The sequence below is a fragment of the Aythya marila genome (genome assembly GCF_965140915.1).
Source record: "Aythya marila genome assembly, chromosome: 1".
Classification (NCBI taxonomy): Eukaryota; Metazoa; Chordata; class Aves; order Anseriformes; family Anatidae; genus Aythya; species Aythya marila.
The window spans coordinates 96,332,992-96,345,842 of NC_139042.1; the positions used below are offsets into that span (position 1 = coordinate 96,332,992).

Sequence of the window (12,851 nt, forward strand, 5' to 3'; positions counted from 1 at the left end):
TGGACAAAATTTAACAGCCTAAATATCAGCTTTTTTTCTCCAGCACGCTTCTGACTCTAATCCTAAAGGAAAATGTCTCATGATACTGTGAAAATCTAAGGTGAGCAATTGATCTATGCTTTTGATTCCTCAAGGTACAGGACTTTGTTTATGGGATTTAAATTTAGAAGACTACGACAGCCCCATTTGGTCCACACCTGTGTTACTGAGCTCCTCAGGCTGGGGCACAGAAACAAGCTGAGGCACAGGAACAAGCTGGTAGAATGAAAATGGAGCATGCAAGGATATAATTCAGCTACTCTAACAGTATGGGTCCGCGTCTTTGTCCCTGAAACAGCTGTTACAAAATAGCTGACATGCTGAACATCGGTACTTTATCTTGTGTGCCTATGAATCAGTGAATCCACTCTTAAAACAAGGTGAGTCTACGGCCAATACAGACTGAAAAGCCTTGCCCCAGTGGTACCACTGCCAGAGAATAAAAATCAGGAAAGGGAACAATACCTAGGCCAACAAAGGCATAAAGTCTATTCCTTATCTCAATAGACCCGGCAGTTCTGAATGTCAAAAATTACAACAGCTTTGTTTAGATCCTGGAGCACGCTGACGTCATTCCCCTGCCCACACAACCTACTTAAGCACTGGCAACAAGCAGAGAATTTTCTGACTAATCATCTGCTGGATGATCGGGTTGCTATTTATTCCTTATAGTAGCTTTGTTAGGAAACAGAGGAGAGAGTGTTTGTTTTTTCATGTAACAAAAACATCAGTGCTTAGCAAAGCAAGTAAGTGCAACATAACCATCACACTACAGTGACAACATCGTTGACATCCTCACACAACAGAAGTCAGACAGGTTATTTTGTTGACAGTGGTGTTTGAGGAAAGACTTTTAAATTATAGAGGTTAATTAGAAATAATTTGCAGAGAGAAACTGGAAATTAAAAATGTACAGAAGCAGTGTGAAAGCCATTGAGAAGTCACCAAAGATAACCATAAATCAACGGTAACTAAGTACTACCAAGTAATGAAGTAGAAACATTACACAGTACACAGGAAAATATGACCCTCAAAAGTATAAGGGAAAAGAGAGACTAATCCGTGTGATCATAAGAGCACAATAAATGTTGGCAAACAAGAACTTGAAAGGAAAAGAGAAGCCAAGACACATACTGCTAAAATTCATGAATTGAAGTGCGTAACTCCAGATCCTTGAAAATAAGCATTAGAAATTCATGTAAAATGCAGACAAGCCCCAAAGAAAGTACGGTTCTGGATTAAATTTCCTTTTGTACTACCTGTGCAAATGTGTAACTTTCACTGGTGCTGTATCACATATGATTGAGGATGTAGAAGGCAGAATGCTGAACATTTGATCTGCCTGAAACCCCCCAAAATTGAAACCCAACATATAAAACACCTATAGGTATAACGTAAACTAAATTCTTTTTTGGTTTTGTGGAGTAATATTAATAAAGGCATGGCAGTGCAGAGTGCAGGCTTTGTTTTATAAAGTTAAACATTCAAAAGAGCAAAATATAATGTTTTATCACTGGAGAGAGATTGAAAAGAGAGGAGAAAAAAACAAGACACACTATAGAGGTTTAAGGACAGTTTCTAGTTGGGTAGAAATCATTAGATTTATCTTTACCATATTGTAGCCAGCTGAGCCTGGGGTAAACTTGACTGCATAAGAATAGTTCTTGCTTGTGGACCTAACAAATTAAAACAAGGGTTAATAAACATATAAGCATTTTTCTCCTTTCCTTGTATTGCCATGTAGTTATTGCACAAGCAGAGGTTGATTTTAAATAGGTACCACCAAAGAGATGTTATCATTGTGAACAGGCTATCCCTAGGCCCCTCAAGAAGAAAATACTAAAAAATAGATAACCTTTTTGTCCTCTACAACACTCAAAAAGAAAAAAAAAAGAAAAAAAAGGCTATGAAAAGCAAAGATGCTCTCAAAACTAGTGAAACTAAGCCAGAGTACTGTTCTATTCTATTTCTGAAACTGGATAGGAACACCCATCAGTGGATGAGTCGAACATAACAAATGGCTACAGAAGATTTCACAAAAGACATTGTACCCTTTCCAAGAATCATTTCCCAATACAGGACCGGAAAGTAAGAAAAGGATACTAAATATCAGAGATCATTAAGGAATTGGGAAATTTGAACAGAAAAATATTGTCAGTGACAACTTGGAGAGATAAGAGTTTCTTACCATCCAAACAGTGCTTAGAATGTTATTATAATTGACCTTTTACAGATAAAAAAGGAAACAACAATAAGTGTTTCAATACCTGTTAAGTGTCCACTCATTGTTTTATCATGGCTATTGAACAGCTGTCTGTATTTCAGTCTTGATGACTGAGGTACAGCCCACTCTGCCACAGGAGGCACACTAGAATTAAAAAAGGGGTAGAGATGAGGGGTATTACATTTAATAGCATGAAGCGATATGTACAACAGGATGAAGTGCTGCACAGAGATTAAGTTTTATCCAGAAATGTTTCTTTTCCAAATATTCCCTTCTATTCCCGGAACCACAACAATTTTGACTTCATATTTCAAAACATTTGTTATGTCTTAGAAGCTGTTTTTTGGAAAAGATGAATGACGGGCCTAAGATTGTTGCTGTTTTTTCCTTTACTAGCAGAGAAATTAAGTAACCTAAACGGTTTAGAGGAGCTAAAAGCTTTTACCTAAACATATGATAGGAAATGCATAGTCAGTGGAAGTAATATCTTATTTTACCCTGTCTTTAACTGCTAGTCTGACGAGTCTTCATACTGAAAACCAGTAAGTGTAGTTTTTCTGTCTTTAGGCACATGCAAACTTTGTATTTTTTTTTCAGGGAAAAAAAAAATATATATATACAAGCATTTCTGAAAGCATACCAATCAAACAACAGTGAAAAAACTGAACTGAACCCACCAAATCCATTTTCCCTGGTCCACTAAGCAGACAGTGAAAAAATTAATATATTACATATATTTATTTTAAAAATTTAAAAATAACCCTACAGTTGCTAATTTTACTTATGTTTCCACACTAACAGGAGAGTGCCTGTGCAGTAGTATACAATGCAAATTATGTTTATGGAATCATATGCTTTTCTAAAAATTAAGTTTTCAAGAGCTTGCAAATTATATCAACACATACTGTAAGAGCCTATTATATTTCAATTGTTCCTTACTCATCGGCATTTCTTGTAAAACCACAGTATCCTATGAAATCCTGAAGTAGTATCTCAGCAGGAATTGATTTCTGCAAGTAAATACTATTTCAGAGAATAATTTTGTTAGAGAAGTTGTTTTGCTAACAAGGAGGAACCAGATACAAACGTATACTCATTGTCCAGCAACTTACCTGGCCACATCAAATGATTGTGCCTTTTGCAGTTTTGTGTTTAGCTGTGATCCAGGACCAGATCTACTAAAGGAAGAACTCTTTGGCAACGTGGCTGTAAATAAGAAAATGCATGTATTTTTTAGTACTAGAATTTTAAATTGTATAATTTCAATTACATTCATTTAGCTCTTAATGTCAAAAAAAATATTATGGTTCTTTTGATAGCATCCCTTGAAGAAGTATTAAGTATTGTAAAGTAATACCAACAAATAGCAGTAACTCAATTGTTATAAATAGGTAGCAACAGACCAATTTCTAGTCAACAGTTTACAGGCAAGCTTGATTTATCACACTGTTGCTCAACATGACTGACTGTTACAGCATAGCATGTCCATTCTTTTAACAAGTTTGCTAACCAATTACATTGGGCTAAACCAAAGTACAGTCCTAATCCAAAACCATTCTTTAAAATAAGATAAAGTAGCTGATTCCACATCTATTTTTCTCCGGATCCAAAGAAAATGCAAATTAACTTGTTAATAGCAAGAGAGTAAAGAGTTTCAGTAGGTAGCATACCAGGATGAGCAAAAGCAGGCAGAGGCTGTATAACAGCAGGAGCTCCGTTAGCCAGGGGAGGCACTGCTGCTGCGGGAACAGAAGATACTAACGGCGGAGACATTCCTACTACTGGAATTGATGCCATTGGCACTGGGGCAACAGTTGTAAGAGATGGCATGCTGGCAATGCCCCCAATACCTACGGGGGAGAAAAGGAGACATTTTTTCTGACTTAGAGACTCCTAGCGTGATGTAACGCTTTACCGGCAGCCCGCAAGCCAGCAGTAAATGCAGAATTAAAGAACAAATCGAAATGGGAACTTCTACACACCCCTCTAAAGAGCTCTTACAGTCCGCTGCACCATTACCATGGCAGGGCAGCATAAAACAATGTCGAGGGAACAAAATACCATTTTATCATGTATGCATATAAGATCACACTGGATGCAACGCTGACCAAAAAAAAAAGTCAATTAGCATTTGCTGAAGAAAAGAATTGTTTCCCTTGAACTAAATGAAGAGCAGTACTGTCAACTTCCAGTGAGTAATGAACCCGAAGTCTACATGTAGCCACAGCTGAAAGGAACGAGCTTCAGGATAACTGCTTGCAGACTATTGTCAAGATGAAACAGTGCAAAGCTAATAGGATAAAGCACAGTAATGAGGTATTTTAGGTGTAAGCACAGTTGCATGGATAACAGGGAGCATAAGGAGGTCCAGTTATGCCAATGGGAAGAATGAGGCTGTGTGCAAGCAGCTGAGATCAAGTTTACAGTGAATAACAAAAAAGAAAATCATGGATTTTGCTGGTTTTTGGGGAGTGACTTTATAATGCCTTTTCTCACTTAGAGCAGTATTTGTTTTGTTCAACTTCACTGATTTCTTACAATGAGAAATAAAAATTTGTAAAATTTGCGTAAGCAACAAGTAATCAAACAACAGGACCGTGTGCTGCTTATCAAGTGCATTGTTCCCTTTTCATAATGACGGCAGTAATTCTCAGGCACCAACCGACCCCAGTTACAGCAATGACTAAACCAGAAAGGTAAAAGACCTCTCGCTACAGCAGAATATCAAGGTGTCAAACATGAGGTTCAGCTTCAGTTAGATATTTTCAACACAGAATCATAGAATCACCTAGGTTGGAAAAGACCTTCAAGATCATCAAGTACAATCATGAACTTGAGCTAGTGAGTACCATCACTAAACCATGTCCCTTAGTGCCACGTCTACACATCTCTTAGACCTTCAGGGGTGAAGACTCCACCACTTCCCTGGGCAGCCTGTTCCAATGCTTGAATACCCTCTCTGGGAAGAAATCCTTCCTGATATCCAACCTAAATCTCCCCTGGTTCAGCTTGAGACCATTTCCTTGTCATCCTATCACTTGTCACTTGAGAAAAGAGACCAACACTCTCCTCACTGCAGCCTCCCTTCAAGCAGTTGTAGACAGCAATGAGGTCTCCCCTCAGCTTCCTCTTCTCCAGATTAAACAACCCCAGTTCTCTCAATCACACCCCGAAAGTCCTGTTTTCTAGTCCCTTCACCAGCTTCATTGCTCTTCTCTGCACATGCTTGAGCACCTCAATGTCCCTCTTGTATTGAGGAGCCCAAACCTGAACACCATACTTGAGGTGCGGTCTCACTGGTGCTGCATACAATGGGACAATCCCTTTCCTGGTACTGCTGGCCACGCTGGGAAACGGTGTCAAATGCTTTACTAAAATCCAGGTAAATAACATCCTGTCTTTCCCTTGTCTACTAAGTGGGGTCATCTGGAAGGAGACCAGGTGAGTCAGGCAGGACCTGCCCTTCATAAACCCCTGTTGGCTTCTCCCTCTATCCTATTTTACTTTCCTTGAAATGATGGTGAACTTGGCTGTACTAACCACAAGAAGTGAATCAGCAGTTGTTCTAGGTCGTATCAGTGAGGTGTTCTGCTTTTAGTTCTCAAACTGAAAGCAGAGGGGTGCATTACCAGCCTGATTTGTGCAAAATCAAGAAAAACGTATTGCCAAAGCTGGAGATCCCTTAATAAAAAAATACAGATTAATAAAAATAGTTTAAATAAAAACTCCATTACTTTGGATGTACTAGCCCTGCTAGGTGGTTTATCTTTTTTTTTTTTTTTTTCTCACAAACACTTCTATTCGGAGCATATGGGGAGCAGTATAAGGCCTGAAGCAAACAGGACCCCAGCTGACTTTATGGAGTATGGTTGGGTGCTAAAAGCAAAACTCATTGACATTTTTTCTTTTAGCATATTCATGGAAGTGAAAGCATTTGGTTTTGGGTCCAAGTACCATTGTTTCAGAAACCATAAAATGAAAATCAAATTACACTTAGTTTCTATAATACAAGCTAACCAGGAGGACAACGAAGAGCTTACCAAACCCTGGTGCACTAGGCAGAGCAATAGGTGGCTGCTTCATGACAGGAGGCAGTGCAGATGGGAGCTGATAACCTTGTAGTTTTAATTTGATGAGTTTCATAGCTATTGAGAACTCCAGCTGATCCATCCTCCCATCATTGTTCATGTCAGCTAGAGCCCTACAAAAATACACAATTTTCACAGTTAGATTCTTTAATTATGAACTTCAGGAACTGACCTAGTAGCATGCATGCACACACAGGCGTGTAATATTCAAGACTAATTAATTTCCACTCCAAAATAATTATACCGTGCTAAAAGCAGTCATTAAACAAGACACTGTTGAAACCAAAAGTTTCTCGATTTCTTTCTTGGAGTGACTAATAAATATTTTTAAAGCCACTTTTCAACTCTTAGAGGAATTACAGCAAAGCAACCTGAGAGGAAGGATTAATGTAGTTGTACTAAAACTTTGCAAAAATCACACAAATAAATCTATGTGGCACTACAAATAGCACCACGGGGAATCATATGACTTAGTCTGCAAATTAGGACTTTATCTTCACTTAAAATAAAATGTTCTTTAAATTTGTGCAATTTACTAAGCACCATTATATCTGCAAGTGTGCAACTGGGTTTTCAGTTAAACAATAATACTCAAGATAAAACATTGAGCCTAGATCCCGAATAGGCTTTCATTTCGAGTAGTCTGACTTAAATGGTCTTTTTTTTGTTTCTTCATTTGCTGGTTAAGAAAACCATGCTCAGCAGGGAATGGGAGTGGGTTGGGAGTGGAGGGGTAGAAAGGGGGAGAAGCAGGAAGAAGAATGTTGGTTCCTGCCGTTGCAAGCCAAAATATACAGTAAATGTACATTAATAATGTAATCAGTTATAAGCTGAGTTTTTCACATTATGCTTATTTCTTTGCATTTATTTGAAGAATTAAGTACACATTTCAGTATTTTAATACTATACATTTTTAAGTGCTGGTATACATTATATGTCACGTACAGGACAACACAAAGGACCTGGGCAGTCTAATTTTAAAAAAAGAGCTTTATTTCTGGATCAAATGTCCATCAACAAAAGCTTTCATCAATGTATGCCAGAAGTAATCAAGAAAGTAGTACAATAAATGGACAGTTACTTATAATTAATACTTAAAGAAGTAGATAGTTTGGTAAAAACAGTGGTAAAGCACTCAAAATCTCAAAACCCTCCCAGCCTAGCCAGCTCCCCCCCCCCAAAAAAAAAAAAAAAAAAAAAAAGGGAAAACTCAACAAAGAGGTAGATCCCAGCAGATTAACTACAGATGAACCATGTATCTTAAGAGTTTCCCCTGGTTTAAGCTGCCAGTAGCATTTCCCCAAAACTGGAGGCACTCCAACCCTTCCTAATACTTTTAAGCCATTTTCAGTAGTGTAGCCAACCTTGTGACATTGGTGGAGTAAGACAAAATAACTGAGAATCTGGCAGCAGTATTTAAAGAAGGAAGTCTTATGAGCGAACTGTAGACTCTGGGGCTTACAGTTAGAAAGAAAAGCATGCATTGCACCACTCCCTCAAAGATTTTGAATTACTACATATATTCCATTGGAGAACAAGTTTTGGCTGTGCAAACATCTAGCTGTTGTTTCTCGAAGCTCTGTATCACAAGGAAGTTTGATTTACACATAAAAGCTGTCTGTTTTTCAGTAACTTTAGACTTGGCTTTAATCTCATTTAGTCTTTGAAAACCTGAATTTGTAGTCAAAACTGATTCTGGGACCCAGACAGCATGATGCAATTTGGATTCAAGTTTCAGTCGTATCACTTAGTCTGTTGTTCGCTTTACAAATAATGGGTTAAGAAGATCCTACTGCAGCAGTTAGACTGCAATTATGGTAGTCCAACCGGCAAAAGGAAGAGAGAAGACCAGCACAGCAAACCTGGACCAAGAGAAGTACAACTTTGGAATGAGTATTTCTTCCTTGCAGAGCACCACCCCTCCAGAGTCTCAGCCTCTGATCACTCTGCCATGAAGAGCAAGCAAAATACTGGTACCTCCTGATACAATGGCAGGCTAAGTTAAAATGGCAATGTAATATTTTAGTTGTCCTGCAGCTTGTAGAGACAAGTGGGAGAACCCTAGTGAAGTCTCTCTACTCTGAGCAGTAAGGTTAGATGACAGTAATTGTTAATAAAAAATGTGTATTTTGAAATGCAAGGTATAGTTACTTCCAGAGAATAGGTAAAATGCAAAGTAGGCTTCTCACTTGTTGTTACTGAGGTTACCCACATTCTGCTAATTCTTAAGTGCAACAGCTTTCTCTGAACATATAAGTACTGTGAGTTTATTGGTTTCCAGCATATATGCCACAAGACACTATACAAAAGCTTCTATACAGATTGCATGTATTTAGTTCCTCCTATAAAATGAAAAGGGGATTAACCCGAAAAAGACATTTGCATCTCTCTGACATTTTCTCTATATCAGAAATGTTTACTTCAACTTAAAGTTCCTGTGATAAGCCCTAATTCACTTTGAAGGAATTCATAGTTTAACTGTGACACGAAAAGAGACAGAATGCCATTCTTACAACAGCCAGCAAAAAAATATCCCACAATACGTTGCAGAATTTTTGCTGTTCAGAATTTTCTCTCAGGCTTACAAGGAATGGTATTACTCAGGATATTTTAATTTGTTCTTCACACACCTTTTACTTTTTAGAACCAAAACAGTTCATATAACACACATTAGTCACCACCTATAAACAGTGACGTTAGGTTTCCAAAAGTCCCACTTGGGAGAAATAAGGCTGCAAGTCTTACAAACCTGAGACATGCTAGGTAAGATGAGGCAAAAGTTATGTGGAGTGTTAGAATGTCAGAAAACGGGTAACTGTATTTTTGAAGTGCTCCCCTGTGTGGGTTTTGCATTAGAAAGTAAACCAACGTACAGTGAACAAATACTGAGGGTAAGAGAGCTTTGCTAGAAAAATAAGAGTGCTAAGAACAATGGAAACCAGAAGGTAATTAGCTACAAGCACACTCTGCACCTTTCCAAAGGCAATTAAAGAAAATGCAGAATTATTAAATAGGGAAAATGTTTTTTTTATTTTTATTTGTTTGTTTGTTTCTTTTTTTAAATGAAAGTTTTATTCGATGCTTGCTTAGCCATTCTTCTGTCAGATGCCCAGTGGAAATAGGAGAGTAAAATCCAGGCTTATACAGCTAGCAAACCTGTGGATGTGCATAAAAAATCAGAGAAAACAATCTGGAGAAACTATTTTTTTGACTTCAATCATCAGTGGTCCTCCCAAAGAAGACACCTTCCTCAACAGAGAAGTCAGTCAGCTCCGCTGTGACCAACTGGCACCAGCAACTCAAATAAATAGCTGCAATGCTCCTTACACCTCTGCATTTAAGGAAAGTAATTACACGAGATGTATTTATAAGCCATTTGTTCAACATAAGTGGCTTCTACACATGCAGCTACTTTGATTTATAAAACTGAAGGCTTTCCATCACAGGCAGAATGTCTGAGACTGTCAAATACATGGCCATGAAAATGCAGTAAGAGTAAATCCTTGTTGAGCTGTAGGCAGCCTCGATTCTCCAGACACTAGCAGCATACTGCGAGAACACAGTAAGTCTTTGCATTCACCATAAGAAAATATTAACTGACCAGTAATAAGAAACTTTGATATGCACCAGCCTTACTGCTTTCACTGAACTCTTTTCACTTAATCATCAGTAAGCTTTAATTTACTGTCTGACCTTCTGTTCAACTCATTTACTCTACACCGATGGCTTTGTTACTTAATTCAATAGCGTGAATTTCAGTTAAAAAAAATTTCCATACATGCTACAGAATTTATACATGTTTTCACAGCTTCTTAACAAGTATCAGCTTTGGCCTGACAAAACCTTTAGTGAATAAATAGGACAAATTTCCATTTCTAATTATCGAACCTAGTTGTCATGCTGTTAGATTACAGTGCGACTTCGAATAAACATCACCTTAAATCCAGCAAGCGCCTGACAGAAAGCACTAATTACACTGTTCTGCTTCTAATGAAATTTGGAAAAATGTAATGTCCTTAAATTTGCTTCATTTAAGGCCTGGCCGGAAACTAGTGGAGAGCAGTAAATGAATTAAACACTGACTAAATATTGATTATGTTTCATAGAACACGCCTGTGTTTACAACAGGGGTTTTCTAATGAGAAAAACTACAGCAGACTTCATCACAATGCTAGATTACAGGTGGTGACAAAATTCTTCCCCTACAGATCTTTTCCTGCTTCTTTCTTCTCCTTTTTTTTTTGCAGAATGCAGACAACTTGATTGTTTCTGCATCTATGAAAGAAAGAAACTAAGCATGCAAGCATTTTTGTCCTTTAAATGTGCTTACAATTAGGCTACGAAACACCCATCTCCGTGCAAATAACAGTGTTAAAGCAAGGAAACAGCCTGCAGTTGAAAAACCTGGAATTATTTAGCTTTACATTCCCATATTAGATTATACAATCCCATACTGTGCCTTAAAATTCAGGCATAAAATGAGAAATTACTTTTTTTTTTCCATCATTCACTTAATGCATGTATAGTAAGATTGACAACTCATAGAATTGCCACCCCTTTATCTTTCGGATCCACACTTTGATAGAAATTTAAGAAATTTGTGTGCTTATGAGGGAAATGCATGTCAGGAAAAGGTAGTGTCACCTGACAGCTTTAATCTGTCCTAAAAAATCAAAACCAAATAACTCTAAACACACAAAAACAGCTGGCATTGATTATTTTAGTTCCCATTTAATTCAAGAGAGGCTACACAGAAGATGCTTTTCGAGGCCAACACTCAGGAGAGCTTTAGAAGACAGCCAGGTTGTTACCTACTTAAAAGCAGTTATTTTTCAGGCCATTGCTGTCTCAATTCAATGCCTACTTAGAGGCTTTTGAAAAGAAAAGAAACAAACAAACAAAAAAAAAAAAAAAAAAAAGTTTGGGATACTACAAAGCCTGAAAAGGGTAGATCAGTAGTATCCATGACATATCACAGTAATTCCAGTAGTTTGCTCCACCGAGGACACGGAGACCTCTTTTTTCTTACATGAATGCAGCATAGAAGGGACACAGGAATTCTCAGTGCTAAAAAGCATGGAGCTGCTGTATTAAAGAAAATGAGTACTAAGGAAGCTTTGACTAATAGCAGAAGTTTAAATAAGATATAATGTTCAGGGTCTCATCTTAGAAAACAATTACACCAACTGCAGAATACCATCAAAGCAGCCCTTGAAGCAGAAAACATTTAACTGATACTCAGCTACCTAGTATTTCTTGAAGTTCTAGTAAAAACTACTTTTTCATGATTTAAAAAAAAAAAAAAAAACAATTCAAGTTCACTTAAAATGTAAGATAGCTACAGTCCTTATACAGTTCACTTAAACAGAATTCTCCCAGTCATGAGATAATATGTTTGGAAAGTCAAAGAGTGCTTGGTTTTTCTGCAGAAAGCTCAGAAAGCTGGCCTGTCACTCATTAGGCCAACCCCCTGCAATTCCTTTCCCAGTTGTTATTTTTCTACACAAGAACTTGCATGGCCAACAAACCAGATGGAACTTTGTACTAGCGTCCGTTTGTCTACGCACAGCTGTAGGTGGCCTTTTATGAAACATATGCTAGGTTCTTACCTTACAGACATTAATATAATAAACTGGATTCAAGCAAGTCAGCTCATTGAGGATATTGCAACATACAGTATGCCCATGCTTCCGTATGTTTAGGATCAGAAAATTAATCTGAAGACTTGTACAAGTTGCTCTAACTCAGAATGTAACTTTCCTTTCTGAAAGAGTGTTTTACTTTCCCTTCTCTTCCTCTATCTATCTTCCTCAATCGCACGCTATATAAAGTAAGCATCTCCATCTGTTTAAGAAATAGTGATAAAAAATATTTTATGTAGGTCTTATCTCTTACAGAGATTCTCGGCTTTTTATGGCAGATTTTCTCCCTCTGATAAAATATTCACAGTCCTACATCAATGTTAATAGAAATTTGGATAGGCAACATTCAGAATATTGCTGTTAACTTCTAAATCCACAAAGCAAGTGCCGCTTGCAGATCTTACCCCTGGGAGCTAAGGCAAACAATGATTCACATTTTTCACTGCAGTCTGGAGCATATTGTGACGTCCTTTGGAGGCTGCAAAGGACTTCTTGCTGCTAAACAGCCTAACTTCTATTGTTTCTGTGGGACAGCAGTAATATGTGGTAGGTTACAAACAAACACTCACTGATTCATCAAAAGAGCTACATCATTCAAGTGGTGGGAAAAAGGGTTGATTTTTTCCTTTTTCTTCTTTTTTTTTTTTTTTTTAAAGAGGTCTCTTATTTTTACAATCACTATACAAATATTGTCTTACTTGGTTATTCTAGTTCCAACTAAGAATTCAGAAAACTGATCTAGACTTTAACTTACATAATTACTTCTCTTAATTCAGAGATGATTGTAAAAAGAAGACAGACAATGAGAGAGATACCTACATTTTTAGTATGATTTAGAAAGGCAGCACGAAGAAGTTT

The 12,851-nt window shown here is 37.5% G+C and overlaps 1 protein-coding gene across 7 annotated transcripts in view; it reads right to left on the bottom strand.

Annotated features, from left to right (window-relative positions):
• Positions 1 to 12,851, bottom strand: part of ITSN1 (intersectin 1) — a 128,887-nt gene that overhangs the window by 81,250 nt on the left and 34,786 nt on the right. For 5 of the 7 annotated variants that reach the window (XM_082780906.1, XM_082780907.1, XM_082780908.1 and 2 more), the window contains exons 5-9: positions 6,304 to 6,464; positions 3,934 to 4,113; positions 3,376 to 3,469; positions 2,307 to 2,407; positions 1,652 to 1,715 (exon numbers count right to left, since the gene is read on the bottom strand). In XM_082780906.1, coding sequence (XP_082637032.1) covers positions 1,652 to 1,715; positions 2,307 to 2,407; positions 3,376 to 3,469; positions 3,934 to 4,113; positions 6,304 to 6,464 — 600 coding nt within the window. The remainder of the gene's footprint in view (positions 1 to 1,651; positions 1,716 to 2,306; positions 2,408 to 3,375; positions 3,470 to 3,933; positions 4,114 to 6,303; positions 6,465 to 12,851) is intronic. The other 2 variants (XM_082780909.1, XM_082780910.1) reach the window with 2 other exon arrangements.